General features: G+C 62.8%; 4 protein-coding genes across 7 annotated transcripts; 3 read left to right on the top strand and 1 right to left on the bottom strand.

The window, feature by feature from the left end:
- Nucleotides 1-247: 247 nt before the first annotated feature.
- CLTB (clathrin light chain B) lies at nt 248-3,618 on the top strand. Of its 4 annotated transcripts, none has more exons than XM_019495348.2 (6): nt 248-488; nt 617-663; nt 987-1,104; nt 1,216-1,327; nt 1,612-1,665; nt 2,062-3,618. In XM_019495348.2, exons 1-6 carry the CDS (start codon nt 347-349, stop codon nt 2,231-2,233), a joined length of 645 nt encoding a protein of 214 aa, XP_019350893.1. In that variant the 5' UTR covers nt 248-346; the 3' UTR covers nt 2,234-3,618. The 4 variants fall into 4 exon arrangements, with proteins under 4 accessions (XP_019350893.1, XP_019350892.1, XP_019350895.1 ...); XM_019495347.2 differs by having other exon boundaries at nt 969-1,104; XM_019495350.2 differs by lacking the exon at nt 1,612-1,665.
- Nucleotides 3,619-6,823: 3,205 nt separating this feature from the next.
- HIGD2A (HIG1 hypoxia inducible domain family member 2A) lies at nt 6,824-7,711 on the bottom strand. The gene is made up of 2 exons (XM_006274569.4): nt 7,524-7,711; nt 6,824-7,055 (listed from the first exon to the last, which is right to left on the bottom strand). The coding sequence occupies exons 1-2, from the start codon at nt 7,639-7,641 to the stop codon at nt 6,835-6,837; spliced, it is 339 nt and encodes a 112-aa protein (XP_006274631.1). The 5' UTR covers nt 7,642-7,711; the 3' UTR covers nt 6,824-6,834.
- A 95-nt stretch (nt 7,712-7,806) lies between these two features.
- On the top strand, nt 7,807-9,567 carry NOP16 (NOP16 nucleolar protein). The gene is made up of 5 exons (XM_059712958.1): nt 7,807-7,954; nt 8,118-8,232; nt 8,341-8,410; nt 8,705-8,811; nt 9,115-9,567. Exons 1-5 carry the CDS (start codon nt 7,848-7,850, stop codon nt 9,256-9,258), a joined length of 543 nt encoding a protein of 180 aa, XP_059568941.1. The 5' UTR covers nt 7,807-7,847; the 3' UTR covers nt 9,259-9,567.
- Nucleotides 9,568-11,697: 2,130 nt separating this feature from the next.
- KIAA1191 (KIAA1191 ortholog) lies at nt 11,698-20,829 on the top strand. Its single transcript, XM_019497028.2, has 8 exons — nt 11,698-11,778; nt 12,239-12,337; nt 13,497-13,687; nt 15,021-15,147; nt 16,413-16,537; nt 18,278-18,387; nt 18,736-18,884; nt 19,389-20,829. The coding sequence occupies exons 2-8, from the start codon at nt 12,310-12,312 to the stop codon at nt 19,595-19,597; spliced, it is 939 nt and encodes a 312-aa protein (XP_019352573.1). The 5' UTR covers nt 11,698-11,778; nt 12,239-12,309; the 3' UTR covers nt 19,598-20,829.
- Nucleotides 20,830-21,543: the final 714 nt, after the last annotated feature.

Below are 21,543 nucleotides of genomic sequence, written 5' to 3'. Positions count from 1 at the left end.
CTCCGCTCCCCTCGGCGTCGTTGCTCGGGGCTTTCCGAAGCGCTCCACGTGACCACCCGCCCGAAGCTGCTGGGAGGGTTCCGGAAACACCCGAGCGGTCCACGTGACCGCCCGCCCGAAGTCTCTGGGAGGTTTCCGGAAACACCCGAGCTATCCACGGTCACGTGACAGTACACCCGAAGCCGCTGGGAGGTTTCCGGAAGCGGCCGAAGGCTTCAGGCAGCCGTTGGCAGGGCTGGTGCGCGCGTGCCGCAGTCCCGCGCCGTGACGTCGCCCCCGGCCCCGCCCATGACGTCACGCCGGTGACGCCAGCGCGCGTCCCGGCCCCGCCCCGCCCGGCGCAGACATGGCCGAGGAGTTCGGGCTGTTCGCGGGCGCGGCCGAGGAGGACCCCGCCGCCGCCTTCCTGGCGCAGCAGGAGAGCGAGATCGCGGGCATCGAGGGCGACCCCGGGCCCGGGAGCAGCCCGGAGCCGCTGCACGAGGACGGTGGGCGGCGCGCTTGGGGCCGGGGCACGGCGGGGGCTGCCCGCGGGAGGGGGCCGGGCCCGGGGCCGGGGCCGGGGGGGGCGCCCTGCCCGCCGTGACCCGCCGCCTCTTCCCTCCCTCGCGTGCAGCCGGGGCGCCGGACGGGGCGACCGCGCTCAACGGAGACCTCTTCCAGGTACGAGCCGGGCTGAGCCGGGCGGGAGCGGCTCCAGCCTCGCCTCGCCCTGCCCTGACTCACGCGCCCGCCCCCGCCCCCGCCCCGCGCCCGCCGTGTCATCCTCGGGGTGCCGGCACCCCCACGGGCGGGGGGCGGCTGTGACATCACAGGGGTGTGATGTCACCAAGCCCCTCGTGGGCACCTGGGTTGTGTGGGCTGCCGCGGGGGGGGCACAGGCGAGCAGCCCCCTGCTTGTGGTGCTGGGGGAGGGAGAGCGAGCAGAGCCCGCTGCCCCGGGGGGCTGTGCTCACTCAGCGGGGCAGGGGGGCTGTGTCCCGCAGGAGTCCAACGGCCCCACGGACGCCTACGCCGCCATCGCCAAGGCGGACCGGCTGACCCAGGAGCCCGAGAGCCTCCGCAAGTGGAGGGAGGAGCAAAAGCAGCGGCTGCAGGAGCTGGGTGAGCACGGGGAAGGGGCGCGCGCAGGGTGCGGGAGCCAGCCTGCGCCCCCACCTCCCCCTGGGGCGGAGCCGCCCGCGCCGCCGTGACCGACTTCTGCCCCGGCCACAGACGCTGCCTCCAAGGTGCTGGAGCAGGAGTGGCGCGAGAGGGCCAAGAAGGACCTGGAGGAGTGGAACCTGCGGCAGGTTGAGCAGATGGAGAAGAACCGGGTTAACAACAGGTGTGGCCGGGGGGGAGGTGGGGACCTTCCTGGAGCAGGGAGGAGCCGTGCTTAGAAATAGGGGCATCTCTCCCCGTGCGAGGCCTCGTCCTGGGGGCCCGGGTCCTGCGTCAGCCCGACCCCACTGCCTGCCACGCAGGGGCCGGGCGTAGCCGGGGTCTCTGCTTGGTGGAGCGGGGCGTGCTCCTGCCGGCGGTGCGCGGGCACTAACACCTGCCCTCTCTGTCTGTCTAACCTGCCTGCCTGTCACTCTGCTACTTCTCTGTCTGCTGCTCCTGGGCTAGGATTGCTGACAAAGCCTTTTACCAGCAGCCGGACGCCGATGTGATTGGCTATGTGTACGTGCCCCTCTCTCTCGCTCTCTCCCTCTCTCTTTCTGTTTCTCTGTCCTTCCGGTTGGGGATTTCCCTCTGCCTGGTGTGGGGGTCTGCAGGGCTGTTGGGGTCTGGTGGGGGTGTCCATCCAGCACCTCCCACAGTGAAGTCCCCAGAAGCGAGTGGAGCTGCAAGGTGTGGAGGAAGGGGGTGAAGTGGCGGCTGCATGGGGGTTGCATTATGAGCCCACCCCCCTGGGGGGGGTCTCTGGGGTGGCAGAGGAGCCCTGGGCTTGTGCACCTGCCAGGAGCCTGTTCTTAACCAGACTGCAGAGCCCCTGTGCCCGAGGGATGGGGGGCATGGGGAAACGGGGGCATTGCGGGCAGTGGGCAGACAGTGGCTGACCCCCTTTCCCCACAGGGCCTCGGAGGAAGCCTTCCTGAAGGAGTCGAGGGAGGAGGACCCGGGCACGGAGTGGGAGAAGGTGGCGCAGCTCTGCGACTTCAACCCCAAGAGCAGCAAGCAGAACAAGGACGTCTCCCGCATGCGCTCGGTGCTCATCTCCCTCAAACAGACGCCCCTGGCGCGCTAGCCCAGCCGGAGCGCCGCAGGGGCACGGCCCCCCACCAGCTTGCCTGGATGCGCGCAGCATGTGGGGCCCGTGGTGGCCAGCAGGGGTGCTGCCCCCGCCGCGAGCACCTCCTGCGGGCGGGTGGCTGTCGCTGTCCCCCTGGTTTTCCTTTGCTTAAAGGGTGCGTTGGTCTTTTTACACTTATTTATTACCGTGGTGGTTCCCTCGGTGGTGGGTGGGGTGGCTGGGCTGGGGCTCCTCCCTGCCAGGCCCCTGTTGCAGGTACCCCCTCCCCAGCTGGTGCCTGGGCCCAGGCTGGCTGTGATGTTGGAGGTAGGAGTGTGACATCACCGTCTGCTTGCGGCTCAGCGCGTGAGGAATTGGGATGTGCAGGGCTGGGGCAGGGGCTTGGGTGGGCAGGAGGTCCTGGCCTGGCCTGGCCTGGGGTGGTGTGTGGGGGCTGGAGATGCTGAGCAGGGCAAGGGAGGAGCCTCCCCCAGGGAGCCTGTCCTCTGGGTCTCACTAAGAGCTTCCCGCCCCCTGGCTCCAGGCTGAATGGAGCTGCCTTGATGACTGCTGCTGTGAGGGGATGCTGAGCTTGGGTGGCTGACTCTTCCCAGCAAGGCTTTGGCCCCCTGCCCAAGCTCCTTGCTGGTAGCAGAGGCAGGTGCTGGCTCTGTGCTGGGTAGGTCTGACCCAACCCCTTGTGGCTCAGCCCCCAGCCCTGGGATCCCAGCCTGTGCTGAGGCCTGGTCCAGGAGCCTGAGATCTGCTCCCTGCTGGGCTGCGTAGACACCATATCACCTCTTGGGCATGTGCTCAGCCACCTGTCTGCAAGGACCTGGTGGGTGGGGAGGGCTGGGTACAGCTGGCAGGGAACTCGGGGCAAAGTCCACAGCACATGGGCTGAGCCTTGCCTTAGGAGACCCTCTCCAGCCCCACCCAGGCCAGCTCTGCAGGGCATTGGCTCTGGGGTGCAGGAGGCTGCTGGCTGGGTGTGGAGCTGCCCAGCAGGGCAGGACAGGAGTGTGCTACTTTGCACAGCTGGGGCTGAGCTGGTGCGGGGAGGAGGGGATGGCAGCCCACAGCTCTGCCTAGGCAGCTCTGCCTGCCCCTTTGCTGCTCCAGGGGCCAGAGAGTGGGGCCTACCTCACTCTTGCAGCTGCTGGCAGAGCCCCCTTCACTCTGTTCTGGGAAGCCCCAGGGAGGCTGTTGCTTGCGCCCCGCAGAGAGAAGGAGCCCCCAGGCTTCCCCAGCCGGCCCTGACTGCTGCTGTCACCTGGGAGAGAAGGGACACCTGGCTCTGGGGAGGGCTGTGCCTGTGGCTGTTCTGTGTGTCCCCAGCTTTGGTATCTGTGACCTTGTCCAAGCCACTTGTTACAAATAAACTGACAGCTCCAAACCCAGGAGGTGCTGCCCTTTCCTTCCTCACTCATTCCTCGTTCAGGCTGGAGGGGCAACTCGGAAGCAGCTGCTGTGCTGGGAGCCCACAGGCTTGCTGGCAAGTGGAGGCCGGGAGCCGGGTAAAGGAAAGGGTGGGAGTGGGGCGGGGGAGCTGGTTTCATAGTTGGTCGGGTCGGAAGGGACCTGAGCAGATCATCAAGTCCGACCCCCTGCCACGGGCAAAAAAGGATGCTGGGGTCAAATGACCCCGGCAAGGTGACTATCTAGCCTCCTTTTAAAGACCCCCAGGGTAGGAGCCAGCACCACTTCCCTTGGAAGTTGGTTCCAGATCCTAGCTGCCCTGACTGTGAAGTAGCGCCTCCTGATGTCTAGTCTGAGTCTACCCTCCATCAACTTATGGCTGTTATTCCTTGTTACTCCAGGTAGTGCTCAGGGGAGCAGGGACTCCCCCATTGCCTGCTGGTCTGCCTTTGTCTATTTATAGATGGCCACTAGATCCCCTCTCAGCCTTCTCTTGTGGAGGCTGAACAGGTTCAGGTCCTGTTGCCTCTCCTCCTGGGGCCTGCCCCCTTGTCATGCGGGTGGCACTCTAGACCCTCTCCATTCTGTCCACATCCCTCCTGAAGTGCGGTGCCCAGAACTGGACGCAGTACTCCAACTGCGGCCTGACCAGTACCGCACAGAGGGGGAGGATCACATTGGACTTGCTCGTGACGCATCTGTGGATGCCAACAAGGCCTTCCTGACCATGTCCCCATGCCGTCGGCCCATGTTCATCTTGGAGTCAATAATGATTCCAAGATCCCTTTCTGTCTCTGCACTGACGAGAAGGGAGTTCCCCAGCCTGTAGGTCTGCTGCTGATTCTTCCTCCCCAGGTGCAGCACCCTGCACTTGTCAGTGTTGAACCCATCCTGTTCTCATCCGCCCACCCCTGTAACCTGTCCCGGTCTGATTGCAGCCTGTCCCTCCCTTCTAGCGTGCCCACCTCCCCCCACATCTTAGTGTCATCTGCGAATTTGAACAAGGTGCTTTTCAGCCCCTTGTCCAAGTCGCTGATGAAGATGTTGAACAGTGCGGGTCCGAGGACCGAGCCCTGGGGGACCCCACTGCCCACAGCCCTCCAGGTTGAAAATGACCCGTCCACGACCGCTCTCTGGGTGCGGCCCTCCAGCCAGTTAGCGACCCATCTGACTGTAGGCATCAACGCCACAGTCACCTAGTTTATTAATGAGAAGGCCTTCCTGAAGTCCAGAAAGACTATGTCCGTCGCAACACCTGCATCTAAGGATTTTGTGACCTGGTCATGGAAGGCCACCAGGTTGGTCTAACAGGACCTGCCTCAAATGAACCCATCTCCCCTGCTTGCCCCTTGCAGATGTGCACCCAGATAATTAAAGAGCTTCCCCAAGACTGAGGTTAAGATTAACAGGCCTATAGTTTCCTGGGTCCTCCTTCCGCCCTTTTCCAGTCCTCTGGCACCACGAGTGCTCGTAAAGCCATGCCAGGGTTCCCGCAATGACCTCTGCTAATTCCCTCAGCACTCTGGGGTGGAGATCGTCAGGACCTGCTGATTTTGAACACATCTAGTCCCACCAGAAGTTCCCTGACTAGGTCCTGCAGAGGCCCCATTTACCTACTACCTTCTTTTTACTCCCTATGTATTTAAAAAAGGACTTCTTGTTGTCCTTGATCCGGGTCGCTAGTCCCAGTCCCATCTCCGCCTTGGCCTTCCTGACCGCCCCCTGCAGCCCCAAGCAACTGAGGTGTAGTCCTCCCTGGTGATGGCCCCTCTCTTCCATTGGGTGTACGTCTCCTATGATTCCTTTTGGCCCAATCCTCCAATTTGTCTAGTTCTCTCTGAATCCTAGCCCTACATTAGTGTATCTACTACTCCCCCCAGCTTGGTGTCATCTGCAAACTTGCTGACGGTGCACTCTATGCCATCTCAGAGCAGCCGATTAGCTCCAGGGCCTCTCATGGGGTTTGGGGCATGCTGTCCCTCTGGCAGAGTGGCTCAGAGCCTGGCTGGGCTGGACAGGAGCAGTGGCCCCTTGCCTGGAAGGGTGTCTGTGGTGCAGCTGCCTGGTGCAGTCTGTCCCTGGGAGAGGGGGGAGTGACGAAGCTGAAATACGAATGTCTTTCTGGAAGCGTTTATTATATGTTGCTTCTTCCTGGCTGAACCCGGATGCTCCTGCCCCTGGGGCCCAGCAGCTCTTCCCCAGACACAAAGGACACCGGTTCTGCGCAGCACCACGACTCCAGGGGAAACCTCCCACCGACCGGCAGGTTTCAGGGCTACGCAGAGGTGTTGCCCCAGGCAGGACTGGGCCCACCTGGCTGGCAGCATCACTACCCTTTGCTTTGCCCCTTTGCCCACCAGCACATCGCACTCCACTGCACACGCGCACTCCCCTCCCAGCGGGTCTGGCAGAAGAAGAGATTAATCGTAGCTCCTGGAGCTCTGACAGCGCTGGCTAGAGAAGGGTCCTCAGTAAGAGACTCCTACCCTTTTCTGGGACTCCTCCACTCAACAGCAAGCCCGGTCTAATGCACCTGCATAGACTTTATCACCTGGGGCATCTGCAGATGCAGGCAGGGCTGTTCCCTCTGGGATCTGAATTTGCAGAACAGTGTGGTCTAGTTCTCAAGCCATGGGGAGAAGTTTTATGCAGTGAAAATCCTGCTAGAAACTGGCAAAACCACCCTTAGGGACCCCACAGCAAGTGTGCCCCAGCTCAGGAGATGTCCCATCCGCACTAAGGGGGGACTGCATTGGCCACGTCCTATCTGCACTGCTAGGCCAAGGTGGGAGCAGGCCCCTGTCCTCATCCTCCATCCTACTTAAGGCCCTTTTGCTCTGCTGCACTGGGGCCAGACACTTGCTGCCACCTGCACTGCACTAGCCCCAAGCCCAAGTGGGAAGGGGGGGCACCTAACAGATCACACAGCCCACCACGGGACGCAATCGCTCGCTGGACAGCATCTAACCAGCCAGGAGGGCTGTCCCCTCCCGGCCAAAGGGTTTTGCTCCAATGTCCTTCTAACCCTCCATGTATGCCGCGATCCTGCATGGGTTCCCACGCGGCCTGCTGCCCGCTGGCGATGCCAGCCCGCTTTTATAAGACCAGGCGGGAAGGCCGTCCGGAGACGCTGCCACCCCGGAAAGGCCGAGTGCCGCTGGCGGCAAGAAAGCTCACGGCTCAGGCTTGGGGTTGAATCACGGAGGTGTATTGGCTGCAGCCGGGGCGGTCCCGGTGCCCACGGCTTGGCCTCCTCTCCCGGGTTTCAGAGCCGTGACCACCACCCCCACCATGAGGGCGGCGATGGTGAAGCCCTGCGCCAGGATCCGGGCCCGCATCATCAGCTGCGACTGCTGCCTGTCGCCCTTCTTGAAGCAGACGAGGCCGTAGGTCAGAGCCCCCAGGGTGCCCAGGCAGCCTGCGGGGACGCGGGAAGCAGGTGGGCAGGAGGCCGGAGCTGCCCCTTCACCCCGGGCTGGCCCCCCGCTCCACCCTGGGCTGCTCTCCGACCTCCGACCCCAGCCTGGGCTTCCCTCTGACCCTCCAATACTTCCCCCCCCCCCCACTTGTCCCAGCGGGGGTCAAGGGTCAGGGAGCTCTCTCTGGCCCCTCTGGACCTTCAAGCCCTCACCCCTCCGAGACTCCCCTCCCCCACCCTGAACTTCCCTCTGACCCTTGACCCCCCCCCGGGTTCTCTCTGACCCTTCAAACCCCCCCTCCCCTACCCTAGCCCTCCATCTGACCTTGACCCCCACCGGCGACTGCTCAGACCCTCGACCCCTCCGGCTCCCTAGGCGTGTCCCTGACCCTTGACCCCCACCACGGGCTTCGTCTGCCCTCCGGCCCTTGAACCCCACCCCGGGACCCCGATGACCCCCGCCCTCACCGATGGGCACGAGCGGGTTCTCGCGCATCTTGCGCTTGAACTTGTCGGAGAAGCGCTCCTGGTGGTGCGCGGCGCTGGGCTCGAAGCCCTCGATCACTGGCGGCCGCCCGGGGTCCATAGCCGCCACCCGCACCTCGCCGCCCGACACACGGAAGCGGGCGGGCGGGCGGGCGGGGGTTTCCCCTCCCCGCAATCCCAGCAGGCCACGCGGCTTCCGGGCGGCGCGGTGCACCACGGGCCTTGTAGTCCCGCGCGCGGGCGGGACGACCCTTCCCGGCGGGCCCCGCGGCGGGCCCGGAAGCGAGCGGCGGGCGCGTGGCCGCGATGCCCAAGGCCAAGGGCAAGAGCCGGCGGCAGAAGTTCGGCTACAGCGTGAACCGCAAGCGGCTGCACCGCGCCGCCCGCCAGCGCGCCGCGCCCCGCGTCCAGTGGTGCGGCCCGGGATGGGGGGGGCTCGGCTCGCACCCCCGGGCCAGGCAGGGGGCCTCTGCAGCCCCCAGCGAGCGCTGGGCGGTCCGCTCTCACCTGCCGGGGGTGGCAGCCCCTGGGCCGACGAGCCTCTCCCCCCTCACCTCACCTGGCCTCTCCCCGCAGCGCCCAGATCCGCCATGCCTGGGACAGGAGCAAGTCCGTGTCGCAGAACCTGGCCGAGATGGGCCTGGCGGCCGACCCCAACAAGGCTGTGCCCATCCGGAAGAGGGGGCCGCGGGTGAGCGGGGCGGGGCGGGGCGGGGCGGGCTCCCTGCTCGGTCTGGGCGCAAGGGGCTGCGCGTTGGATGGAGCCGTCCTGAGCGTCCTCCTCTCTCGTCCGATGCAGCCGACAGACACGGAGGTTGATGGGTGCGAGGGGGCGAAGCCGGTCGTGCGGAAGCCGTACGTGCTGAACGGTAGGTGCCGCCTGGCTGGGATGCTGCCTGTGCCGCCTGCTTGCAGCCCGCGGCTGGCTCGGCTCGGCTCGGGCAGACCCCTTTGCACGAAACCTCCCCTGTGTCCCCGCGTCCCTGCCCGCTCTTGTCCCCGAGCGCGGAGCTGGGAAGGGAAGGGAAGGGGCACGGGAGGGGCAGAGCTGCCGCCCTGGCTCCCCGGGGCTGTGGCTCAGTCTCCGGGTTGCGCTGGGCCTGGGCGCTGGGCGGCCTGGCTTGGCGCGGCGCCCTGCCTCACGGCGTGCGGGTGCTACGCAGAGCTGGAGCACGAGGCTAGCCTCCCGGAGAAGAAGTCGCAGACGCTTTCCAAGGACCTCATCGACTACGTGCAGCACATGATACGCAACCACGGCGAGAACTACAAGGTGGGTCTGTGGGGCGTAGCGGGATGGGGGGAAAGGCGGGCACCGAACACCCCACGAATTGCCCAAGAGCCTGTGCGAGCGGCTGCTCCTCAGCCTGGCCGGTGCTTCCTGGCCTGTAGCCCAGTCCCCCGCTGACTCGGAGGCACAGGACTCAACCACGCCTGGGGAGCGGGAGTGCAGCCAGCCCTGTGCCTGGCCTGGCTCAGTGCTCGCTCATGGCATGGGCTTCTTTTCCGGCGGGTTTGCTCTCCCTGGTCCCAGGCAGCGGTGGCTCTGATGGCCTCCCCCTTCCCTCTGCTCCAGGCAATGGCTCGGGATGAGCAGAACTATTACCAGGACACCCCCAAGCAGATCAAGAGGAAGATTGCCGTCTACAAGCGCTTCTACCCTGAGGAATTCCAGGTGTTCGTGGCATCCCTGCAGCAGGACAAGATGGACCTGCAGTGACAGCTCCTGTTCCTGCCCAGTCAGAGACAAGCCAGTTCTGCTCCGAGAGCCAGCGTGGCACCTCTCCTGGGCCTCTGTGTGGGCTTCCTGTGGCCGTCCACCAACTGCAGGTTTTCGGGAGCCTAAGCTCTGAACTTGAGGAGCTACTGGAGGACAGGAAGAATCCCCATTCAGCAGGAACAAGCGTGCAGTAAAGCAACGAGCTGGCCTAGTGCTGCAGGCCTTTGAGCTGTGGGGGCTTGGTAGCTCCCCATGCAGAGAGGACAATAGCTGCGCTCTCCACGTTCCAATAAAAGCAGCTTTTCCAAACCAGTGTGGCTGGAGGTGGCACGGCTGCTGCAGTGAGGGGCACGGGGTTCTTGCAGCCCAGCAGGAGGGGTTTAGAGGACTTGCTGCTCTCCCTGCTCCTGCAGCCTAGGATAGAGGAGACAGGCAGGGAGCTGCTGACCCCTTCCTCCCCTTTCAGGTGACAAGGCCCTTCCTCCTCCATTGCACAGAACATGAGCAAAGGTCAAGAGAGGCAGTGTCTTTTATTTAGACAGGATGTAGTGCAAAAGGCTCAGTGTCACAGACCAGCCAAGCGTCGTAGATTGGCCTGCTCAGGAGCCCCTGGCTCCAACTGCTGCATGGCAAGAGCTTCCAGCTGCCCAGCCTGCGTCCAACTAATGCTGCAGCCTTCCCAGAAGCCTGGTTGCTGCCCTAATGCCGCATGTGGGGAAGGAGCTGGGACAGCAGAGCAGCTGCCTAGCCCAGCACGCGTCCTCCGAATTAGCACTGGCCATTTAATCAGGCTCAAGGTAGTTAGGTGAGTGGGCGCAAGAAATAGCCTTCTTCCTGGCACGTGCTGGCTGCTGGGAGCTGATTCCTGTTTGGCAGCTGAATCACCAGGTTGTCATCAGCTGGAGCCCTGAACAGCCAGGCTGGACTTGCTGGGGCCGCCTGGCCTCATGCGTGGGAGAGGGGCAGGGAGCTGGGGAATCGGATTGCGCAGCTGGCACTGCTGGGGAGGATTCTCCCTTTGCCTGGCGGGGGGCACACCCTCGTTGCTGGGCCAGGGAAGCCTCGCAGGCCCTGCTGACCAGTGGAATGACTGAGATGAAAACCCCTCCACCCGTCTCTGCCCCATTGTCCTCAGTGCTGAGGGCCAGTCCCATCCCCTGCCCTGCAGCAGTCCAGGCAATGTGAGCAGTGCACAGCTGGGGGACAGGCACCCCAGGAGCTCAGTGGCACGACTCTACCAGATGGGCGGGCGCTGCCTGCGGACTGGGGGGGAAGCTGCAGGGGATGGAGCATGTGACAGCACCTGCTTTCACTTAGCACCATGGGATAGGGGCTTTGACCCTGACTGCAAATCAAGCAATCTTGGTCCTTGTGCCCAGGCCTGGGTTGGCAGCCTTATGGGCAGGGGTGGGGGCAGGAGTCCTGCAGCCCCAGTTTGCCCCCGGGGCTGTCTGTGCTTCAGAGCTGGGAGAGCAGCTGGACCAGCGGGGGCTGGATGTGGAGGGTGCTGGTGGCTGAGCAGCCTGGTGTGGGTACCGGTCGTGGGCAGGACGAAGCTCCGGGCATCGTGCTTGTCCTAGGGGGAACCCAGAGTGGAGGGGGGAACGGCAGTGCCCAGCTCCCCTGGTCGTGCCACTGACCGCGCAGTGCAGCCCCTTCTTTGTGGGCTGAGAGCGCCCGGATCCCAGCCAAGCCGGGCAGGTACTTGGTGCAAGAGAGGACTGGGGATTCAAGGAGTCCCAAATCCTTCTGGGGCATGGGGTTGAGCTGCCTGAGCTGAGCTCTGCCGTCTGCCCCACAGTACCCTCTGCCAGTCCCCGACATGCTTCCTGCCTGCGTGGGGCAGAGTTCCCGTGGGACTGGGCTTTGGCTCCTGGTGCCAGGGCAGTAGGGAAGGGGTGAGTCTGAACGCCCCTGCCCTGCGGCCCATCCGTCTCCCCCAGCTTCTAGCGGGGCCGAGCACCTGCTTGTTGGGCGGCACCGGGGCACCGGCGGAGCCTGGGCCAACAGCCCGTGCAGCTCCTGCCGCGCGGCGCGGCGCGGGGCCACGGCCTGTCCGCGTCCGCCATGAACACCAGCTTGTGGGCACAGCTCGGGTGGCAGCTCCAGTAGAAGCGCCCCCGGGTCAGTGGCTTCGCCTGCGCAGCCAGGAGGCCGGTTTGGGGGGAGCGTAACTGCCCTGACCGGGTCAGACCGTAGCTCCATCGTGTCAGTCTCCTTCGTCACTGCTTTCTCGGCGACCTCCCCTCCTGGGCCCGGGGCTGGCGCAGGGGCTGGGCCCAGGCTCTCACCAGCTCCCTCCCAGCGCTCGTGGCTGACAGCGAGGCCTGCGCGCTGCGCCCGCGCCTGGACTACAGCTCCCAGCACCCCTCGGGTCTCGCGGGAGGTGGAGGCCCCGCGAGACTTCCGCCTCCACATAAGCCGCTCCGCCCCTTCCGGCCCGGGCAGTCGCGCCGGACGCGGCTCCATGGCGGACTTGGGGTCCCGCCGCCCCCGCGGGATCGCTGCTCCCCCGGCCCGGTAAGTGCGGTGTCCCGGGTCCGGCCGCCCGGCGCCTGCTGACGTCCTTCCGCCGCGCCGTGCTCGTGTCGTCACGTCGGTGACGTCATATCCCCCTCGCTGTGCCGGGGTGCTCCGGTCGCTTAGATCGGGGCGCCAGGCTTGTGATGTCATGCCGGTGACGTCATATCCCCCAGCAGGACCCCACAGGAGGTTTCCACTGGGGGCCTGGTGACGCCATGCCCCCCCTTTGCTGTGCCAGGGCCGCATCCTGGCCGCTGGCGCGCTGCAGTGCCCTACTCTCTGATGTCATGCCTGTGATGTCATATCTCGGCCCCCACAAGCTGTGCAGGGACCCATAGGAGGTTCCCGGGGGAGGCGCTGCCGTGGCCGCATGGCTGCTGTCCTTGTCCCCGGCAGAGAAGCAAGGGGGAGCTCCCAGCCAGGGCGCCATCTCTGCCAATGCTCTTTGCCTTCCCAGGTGACGCCTCGTTTCGTCTCGTCTCGTCTCGTTGCGTTGCGGCAGGACCTCCCGTGGAGCAGCGCGCGGCCATGGCGTCCCGGCGGCCCGACGTTCCCGGTAATGCTCTGGCTGGCGTCCGCGGCGGTGCGCGGGTTGGCCCAGGCCATCCCCGTCCCTGCCCTAGACAGGACGCTCGGGGCTCCGCGTTTGAGCGCTTGGGGTTAAAACGGTGCTGATCGGCAATTACCTGTTGTTCCCGCAGCCCGATGAGCCGCAGGCGCGTGACGGCTGTTGTCCGTGTCAGCCGGTTGTACCGAGCGGCTCTGGAGAGCTTGGAGCCGGCGGCAGGGCACGGCTCGGGGGCAGAGCCCTCCCTGGGACCTGCCTCGGGGGGCCGACTGCCACAGCCCTGGGCACTGCCGGGAGGACTGAGTGTGGCCTGATGACTAAAACACCCAATGTCGGCTTCTCCTCGCTCGTGTGCGAAAATAACACCTACCTTTACTGGCACGCGCGCATGCGCTGGGCTTGTCTGCTTGGCCGCTCTCGCGGGGGTGTAAAGCAGTCGCGGGCTCGTGTGACGGGGCTTCTCCCGAGATGAGGAACGGGCTCCCGAGTGTCGGCAGTGCGACCGGCAGCGCTGTCGCCCGGCTCCCAGCGCACCAGTGTTGTCTTCCTGTGCTGTGTGTGGGGACACCCTGCTTCTCTGTCTCGGGTGAGATTTGGGGCTCCTGTTCAGTGGCAGGATTTTTGGTAGCTGTTGGTGAGCTCTTTGTAGATCGGGGCCTAAATCATAGTTGCTGGAAGGATTGTTGCTTCTGTTGGCTTTCGGCACCTCGAACTGGATGCGAAGCAGTTGCGGTTGTCTTGTGCTCGTAGGACCGAAGTCTCGCATCTGTGGTTGGAGAAAGGCTAGTCCAAAATGTCTTCTGGCATCTTGCGAAGGGGCACAGAGTTCCCAGGAACTTCTGCGGCCTTCTGATGAGGCTGCCCGGGGACGGCAAATTAAGAACAAGAAACCTGTAACTCGCGCTAGGGATGACTTGGGATCCACCTGAGACTTACCTTGCGATTTTACATTTCCCTGGTAACAGTCTCTTGGCTGCAGATGCTCCTGGTTCTGTAGGTCCTTGGTGAGGCACGTAGCGTTGTGGGAGATGTCGCTGCGCCGTGCATTGCTGCAGCGAGAGGCTGCAAGAACAAGCGTTCCTACCGAGTTGGCGTGTGAAATGTCCCAGGCACGTTCCCTTGTGAAAGCTGCCCTCTCTGTCCTTAGCTATTGAGCACAGCTCTGGAGGGCTTCTAGGAAAGATGTCCCTGCCGATCGGGATGCACCGGCGGGCTTTCAGTTATGACGATGCCCTGGAGGACACGGCACCGATGACTCCTCCCCCTTCAGATATGGGCTCCAATGTCCTGTGGAAACAGCCGGTCATCCCAGAGCGCAAGTACCAGGAGCTGTCGCAGGTATGCTCTCGAGTGGGCGAGGAGCTGCTAGGGAGGGGGCGGCTGGACTCTCCGGGAAAGAAACGGGAGCTCTTTGGAGCTGAGTGTCCAGCTCCTGTCTAAAGCTGAGCTGCCAAAGTGGGTGAATGCTAGATGCTTGCAACCCATTAAAATAGGCAGGAGATGTTAGGAACTGAATTCCAGTCTGGGAGACTAGTGAAAAGCGAGTGAGGCGGTGGCCTCGCCAGAGCTCGGCGTGATGCTGGCGAGGAGTCGAGGCCTTCGATGCCTGTCCTAGCACTTGCTTGTAGATGCCAGAGACGAGCAAACGGCTCTTCTTTAAACAGCAGCTGCAGTTTGCCACCAGAGCTGACACTTCTGCCCGTGCCTTGGGCAGGGACTTGTCCACCCCTTCAAGGCAACTGCAGTCTAAGTGTGCCCGTGTCCTTTCGAGCCATAGAGAAGCCTTTCAAAAAGGCTCCTCCTCGGCGAGGGCTGTCCAAGTGACATGAACCGAACCCCCCACACTTCAATGTTTAACCAGTGCACAAGGCTCTCTGGACACTGTGCCTTGGGCACAGGTTGCAGTTTGCACCAGTTCCAGGGCTAACTAAACTGGCCCAAAGTGCTCTCTAGTTTGGAATAAGTGCCCAGGCATCTGCTACCCAGCTGATGGTCACTTCCAGGGACGTTTTGAGCAATTAATTGTAGCAGAAACAAGTGTGCAGCTCTGGGAGGAGCCGTATGAAGGGATACCTGGGTATCCGTTCCAAAGGGCTCCTGTTTCCTGAGTTAACCAGTGAGAATCCAGCAGACCCAGTCACTAGACTCTGGCTTAAAATGGTGGAGCTGTGGTTCAGCTCGGGACCTAACAAGGCAAGGTACTGGAGTAGGGGCAGGAGCAGTGGCAGCACTGGGGTGCTCCGACCTTAGCCCTGGTGCCAGTTTGGGTTGGTGCTGCTTGACTGGCTCTGGCACAGTCCCTGAAGAGGTGCCCCTCAGGAGGAAACCCTTCCCCAGGGGCAGCGGGGGCCTGTCTGCTGCCCTCGGCAAGGAGGTAGGAAGGGGTCTGTGCTGGTATCCTTCTGCATGCCCGTTTCTGTTCAGGCTGGCACCCTGCCAGGACTGCCCAGGAGTTGGTTTTATTGTGTAAAGCAAGCTGCGGGCTCCTGTTATAAGCATGTCAGTGTGTCTCTAACTGCAGCCCAAGCCACAACTTGCAGCTCTTGGCTTTCTTGCATGTGTGACCGTAATTGCTGCAGGACCGCTCCTAATCAGGATGGCGGGAAGGGGGTGGCACTCCAGAGCTAACTCCCTCCCTTCTGTCTCGCTCTACCCCACTTACTCTGCGCAGGTTGAGGAAGGGGAGACTAACAGCTACCCGCCTGCCATAACCCCTTCATCTTCTACTGAGAGTGTGAACAAGGCCCCTGTGGTGAAGGCCAAGGCCACTTACATCATCATGAATTCTCTCATTACAAGTAAGAGCTCTTCAGTCCCTAATAGGCGAGCACAGGGCGGTGGGGCGGGGGCGAACACTGGGTTTGTGTTGCACGGCTCTGCTGCCTGTGCAAGCAGGCGTTTTCCGGCTGGTGTCACACAGACTTAACTGCATGGTTTGTTAATGTGATGCGCTCCCAAGGCTGGGGGAGGTGTTAATAGACCTAGGCTAGAACCCACCCTCGATCAGGGGCTGGAGGCAGAAAGCTGACTCCCCCGCTGCAGTGGGTTGGGCCTGGGGTGGAGAGGGAGGAGTAGGGAAGCAAGCTTTCACATGCATCCTGGGCTGCAGTGGTTGTCTGTCAGGGGCTGGTGCTCCCAGCTCGGCCGTGTTTGCTGACCTGTCAGCATGGCTCTAGGTGGAACCAGTGAGATGGGGAATGCCGACCTGTCCAGCTACTGGAGTGTGTGTGTGGCACTTGCAGGCACTGGCATGGTCGTTGGCAGCTGCGGCTGTCACGGGGGTGGTGAGACATTGCCCCTTGAAGCCCCCTGGGAGAGCTCTGCAGCATTAGCATTGGAGTCAGTACTGAGCCAGGTCCAGGGCTGTGCTGGCCTGCCCACGCCACCTCCTGTCTCTGATGCTGGAGGCTGAATGCTCAGCACCCCATCCCATGGGTCTTGGCATCAGGAAGCTCCCTGAAGAGCACCTGGAGCCTTGTCAGAAACCTGATGCCCTAGAACATGAGCATGGCCGACTATCTGACCAGGCCGATGCAGGTGGTGGCCGAGAGCAGCTTCTGTGAGGATGAAATCGCACCCAGGCTGGAGTCGTAACATACCCCAGCGGCTGCGATGCTAGAAGCCTTGTTTGCCAGGAAAGGAGGCCAGTGTTGTCAGCCAGCTTCTCCCCCTTATAAGCCAGGGAAGAACTGTCTTCAAGCGCATGGTGTGTCTTCCAGGAGAGCTTACCCAGTCACCGGTGTAAACTGGGCTTGTTCTCTGCGGGTACCTTAATATCTGGGGTCCCTGGAAGGGAATTTTGAGCCCAGCCTGATGTTTCTGGGGCTGTTATTTCAGGGGGTTGTGATTTTGGGGCAGTCTGGTTGCTGGTGTCTGATGCGATAAGAACTCGGGCGATGTGGGTGTCTTGTGCCCTGTTCAGCGCAGAGGCAGCAGGTGGTGATGCTGCAACGTTCGGTCGTGGAGAGCCGAAGCCCTGGTGCTGGGATGGCTCCCGCTGCCCTCGTGCTGCTTCTCTGAGGCCGTGCGGCCGTGTGTGAATGTGTTGTTTCGTCCGTTCTAGAGCAGACTCAGGAGAGCATGCAGCGCTTTGAGCAGCAGGCAGGGCTGACTGATGCTGGATACACTCCTCACAAGGGCCTCACAGCAGAGGAGACCAAGTACCACCGCGTGGCTGAGGCGCTCCATGTAAGGCACCGGGCTTCCTCGCTGCCCCGGCGTCCCCGTAGCTCGTGCATGATCCACCTGCCCCAGTGCTGGGCCCCATTTGCCTGTGGAAACTGGGAAGGGCTCACAGCACTGCGCGGAGCCCGGTCCTCTGGTCGTGCCCAGTAGCTCTCCATTGTCCGCTCTGCTCAAGTAGCTGTCTCGTCTCTGCCAGTGCTGTGGGCGCTGGGGCTGCATTCTGTGGCCTTCCCAAGGTGGCATCCTCCAGGGCTTCCTGGGGGCCTACAACAGTTCTGTTGTTGTGTTAAGTAGCTGTTGCGAGTCCTCCGTGGCCCCCCCAGTGCTGAGTGGGGGCAGTGACCTTGCTCTGCAGCATGGGGGAAGCCCACTTTTGGCTCCCGACTCTTCAAGAAGTAGTAGGGCTGCTCTGCCCTCTTTCTCCTACCCATTCCAGCATCTCCCCAGGCTCAAACTCCCTCACCAAAGCTCCTGCTCTGTTCTAGGTGTGGAGGGGAGTTGGTTTTTAAGCACTCACTACCACTTAAAGCACCCAAGAAGCTTGGATTAAAACGACATAAGCTCAGCTCAGTTGGTTTATGTGCTGGCTGACAGGCTCTTGTGTAACTCATCTTGCCAAAACGAGTCGAAGGTCACTGCTGCTGCCCCGGCTTGGCTCTCGTGGTGGTTCAGTGCCCCTGGTCTCAGAGGCAGGACACGGGCAGCCGGTTGCAACCAGCAGCATCTGAGAATCAGAACTGCTTGAGTGGCACCTGTGCCACATGGCTGATGCAGAGCCTGGCAGGGGCCTTGCTGGCCTCCTCGGGATGCCGCTTTCTTGCTGACCGTGTGGCCTCCCTGCCCCAGAGTCCCTCTCCCTCCTGCTGGCAGTGGCCAGAGGCCTTGGCTCAGCCCAGAGGGTGGGACACGGCAGACTCCTGTTCTGCTCAGCTGCACCGAGAGTCCAGAGGGCGGTGGGCAGCTTTGGTTTGAAAACAGGACGGAGGAGATTGGCTTCAGCTCTTCCACCAAAACTGCCCAGCTGTCGGCTTTGTTGAATCGGCTGCTGTGGCAGCAGGGGATGGCCCGGGACTCGGGTCACAGCCCTTCCTGGTGGCCCTGCTCTTCCCTGTTTGCTGGGGCGGGACAGTGAGCTCCCCTATGGGTGTGTGACTGCAGCTTGCACTGGAGTAAAGGGGACAGCGCTGTGGCTCCTTGGCACATTGCATGCCGGCAGCTCAGGGTCCAAGGAAGCCCCTAGATCCTTCCTGGGGGCATGGCTCGCCGCTCTTCAGCAGCTCCAGCCCCCCTAAAAGCAGGCTTAGGGCTGGGGGGGGGGGGGGGGGGGGCAAGTGCCTGAAACCCGAAGGGCTGGGGGTTCTGAGCAACGCTAGGCAGCCCTGCTGCACTCTGGCTTCCCTGCTGCCTTCCCCTCCCTGGGCCAGTGCCAGGGGCCTGACCATGCTAAAGCCACCTTCATTATGTGGCTGTTAGCCCCAGCTTCTGTCTTGTCCTTGAAGTGTTCTGGGTAGCTGAACTCAGCCAGGGTGGCCTGGGGCACTGGCGCCAAGACCGGGTGGGTGCACAACAGGCCCTCGTCACCCTTGGTTCCAGCCTTGGGGGTGATGCTCAGTGTGGTGGCTGCGGGCGAGGGCTGGAGGGGGGGCAGGGTGTGAATGAGTTGACTGGTGCTTCTGCTGCCTGGCTGTGGCTTCTCCATCTAAGCCTCATGCTGCCCTTGTTTCCCTCCCGGCCCCCCGGCAGAAGCTGAAGATGCAGAGCGGAGGGGCAGCTGCCAGAGATGACTATCAAGCTTCCTCCACGCAGTCCTCTCCCAGCAACACTCCCCATTGCTCCCCCAAGCACAAGAACCGGTACGTGTCCCCTGGGGTGGCCTATGCCCTCACAGCAGGAGAGCACTCCCTTTAGGCTGGAGCTGCTCCCAGTCCCCTTCCTGCCTGGTATGAGGACGTCCCCTCGTGGGTAGAGGCCTGGGCTTTCTGTGGGGGTGCTGTAGAGAACCCAGCACTCCCAGTTCCATTTGCCTGGAGCTGCTGGAATGCGTTGTGCAAACTGGGGTGGGGGGGACGTGGTAGGGAGGGGCAGGTGGGAGGAGATGCCCTGAAGCAGAGTGGCAGCTCGATGCCAGCTTCTGGCCAGCTCAGTGTTGGCACGAGCCTTCCCGCTCTGTGCCATGCGCCTGAATGCCGCTCTTCCTTCAGAGGCTGGTTTAGCCAGGCCCCGTCCACCGCCATCCCTGGCCCAGACTTTGTCTCCATGGATCCCGCTGGGGGTGACCGAGACCGTGTAGCTGCTGAGAAATGGAGCTTCTTTGGACCCAAGTCTGTGCAGAAGCCCAGCTGTGACCCAGGTATGCCACTCTTGGGGGGGGCCTCCCCTTTCGGAAGCTGCTGGAAGGCAGATGAGAGCACAAGGTGGGGCAGGCACAGAGGCTTAGGCTGGCTCCATAGCTTGGCTTCCTGCCTCCCCTCCTGTGGCGTGTTACCAGCTGTCCACTGAGGTCTGTGCCCTGCTGAACTTGGGGTGTCCAGGCTCTCCCTCCCAGGTCCCCAGACTCAGGACCAGGTGGCTGAGAACAGTTTCCAGCCAGGTTGGGAGTGTCTGCAGCGGTGACCAGGGCACTGGAGACTGTTGGCTACCAGTGCCTGGCTCGGGTGCAGCCTGTCAAACTTGAGCGCACGGCAGGTGCTCTGTTGTGCCCCTGCAGTACTGTACCTCGCCAGCAGGAACCTGACCCTGGGGGCAGTGTGGGAGGCTGCCTGGTACGCGTGGCGGGGGCTGCGGTCTGTCCGAGGTGGGCTGGCTGGTGTCCAAGCACCGTGCCTTCCTTACCGGCTGCCATGTCTTCCTTCAGGGGGCTTCACCATCCAGCCCTACAAAGGCGCCCAAAAGCCGTCCCCAATGGAGCTGATCCGTGCCCAGGCCACACGCAAGGCAGAGGACCTGGTTACCTTCAAGCCACCCAAGATGGACATCCCAGCCCTGGAGGGGAAGAAAGAGCCCCCTCGGCCGCACAACCTCAAGCCCCGGGACATGAACGTGCTCACGCCCACAGGCTTCTAGGTGCCCAGGATGTACCCAACTGCAAAGTCCAGCAGCGTCCTTCCAGCTCGGCCCTGGGGAAGCAGCAGCCCCTGCTCTCCAGGGGCAAATCCCAAATCCGTTTCCTTTCTTGAGAAAGCTTCTGTCTCAGCACTAAATCCACAGAGACCCTCTGCACTTTGCATCGATGCCCTGCTTCTCCATACAGCAGGGGACCCCAGGGAGATGCACACTCCCTCCCTGCCCCCCAAAACTACACCTGGTGAGAGGCTTTGGACTTGTGCACCTCTGCTTGGACTGCTTTGCCCAGCTCAAGGTTGGCCTTCTCTCCTAGGCTTGCTGCCTCGTGACAAGGACCACAGCTTCCTCCAGCACGTAGGTTGGGACCAAGACCTGGGCTACACACAGCAGTTCCCCTTTCAGGATCCCAGAGGGAAGCCTGCGTTTTCCTCCCTATGTGGGGACTGTAGGGGGGTTTCCGAGGGGTCCTGGAATGGGTTGGGGTGGGGATCCTTGCTTCCATGGGGCAGTGCACGTGGAAGGGCGGTGTGGGGGTTTTGGGAATGTTCCCAGTAGCCTCCTGTAAATAGGTAGGGGCAGAGGCTGTGGCAGGTCAGTGGGGTGCTGCTTCCTAGCGGCAGGTGCTGCTGACGGGGGTGCAGAGACCTGGAGAAAGCCTGAGCTGAGCCCTGGCCCGTGTGCTCGGGTTTTAGACTTCCATTGGCTTGGTTTTTAAATGTTATGGGGAACGCTGCACCTGCCCTCTCCCGTGGAGGTAGGAAGGGACCCTGCAACTACCCAACACCTGCCTGGACACAGGAGGGTGCTCGGTGCTGCCTCTTGGGTCTTGTGGCTCTTGCATTCCCTGAGTGAGCAAGTGATGGTGGGGTGCAGGCCTGGCCCCCCCCAGCAGTGATGACAGCCCTGTCCTGGCCCACCTGGTGTAAGCCTCCTCAGCGGGTGAGGCCCAGCATCCCTCTGTGCTTCAGAGGGCACAGCCTGTCCAGCCTCAGCTACCCCTGCACAGGGCAACCCTGCTGCTGGGCCACTTCACCTCGGGCAGTGTAGCAGTGGCAGCCCCTGCACTCATACCACGCCGGTAGCACCAGGGACTGTCATGGCCACTGCTCGTCCCATCCCCGTTGCTCACGAGCCCTCGGGCTGGCATTAATTTATTTTTGCTGTCTGTACTCATGTCTCTTTAATGTGCCTCCATCGGGTTTGTTACAAGAGAATAAAGACCCTTGTGACGAGGTGCCTGGCAGGTTTGTGCAGCGCTGGCTGGGGCCCAGCTTCCACCTGGGGAAGTTGGAGTGGCTGCCAGGCCCCTGCCCCAGTGGGGAGGGTCCCAGCAGTGTGGTGTGCGGGGAGGTGCCCACGGCTGCCCTCTGCTTCCCCCTAGGAAGGGGGAGGCAGGTGCCCGCTTTATGCTGCTTCGTGGGCTCTGGAAGCAGGATGTGGGTGAGACGAGAGCATGGGGCCTGGGTTCCCCGATCCAGGGCGCGTGGCTGCTGTGGCAGGTTGTTCTAGCAGTCTCTTGGTGTGGCTGAGGGGCCTGCCCCTCAGCTGCATGCCCAGGGCTGGGCTTTGTCCCAGTCTGCATGCAATACCTCGGCCCTGCCCGTGGCTCCCCTGGGGGTGGGGAGTGCTGTGCTTGCAGGTCAGCTGCACGGGTGAGTGCAGCCCTGGACATCACTGTGGCTGCCTGGCACTTGGGAGTGAAACTTAGTTCTTGGAAGTGCTTCTCGTGCGTGACCGATCCGGTGGACTCCACTCGGGGCTGACGTGCTCTGCAGCAGTTGGCCTTTGGGGAGGCAGGGAGGGAACATGCATATAGGCTTTGACAGGCTTCTTCCTGGCCCTTTCCTGTGATGGGTTAGTGAAGGCTTGAGCTGTTCGGTGCTTTGGGGAAACCTGTTCCCACAAGGGTGAGATGTCTACCCTCTGCCTGAAGCATTTCCAGCCTG

This window comes from Alligator mississippiensis, chromosome 9 (assembly GCF_030867095.1).
Source record: "Alligator mississippiensis isolate rAllMis1 chromosome 9, rAllMis1, whole genome shotgun sequence".
NCBI lineage: Eukaryota > Metazoa > Chordata > Crocodylia > Alligatoridae > Alligator > Alligator mississippiensis.
The sequence above is the reverse complement of the archived record's forward strand: the minus strand, read 5'-3'. Positions and strand labels throughout refer to the sequence as shown.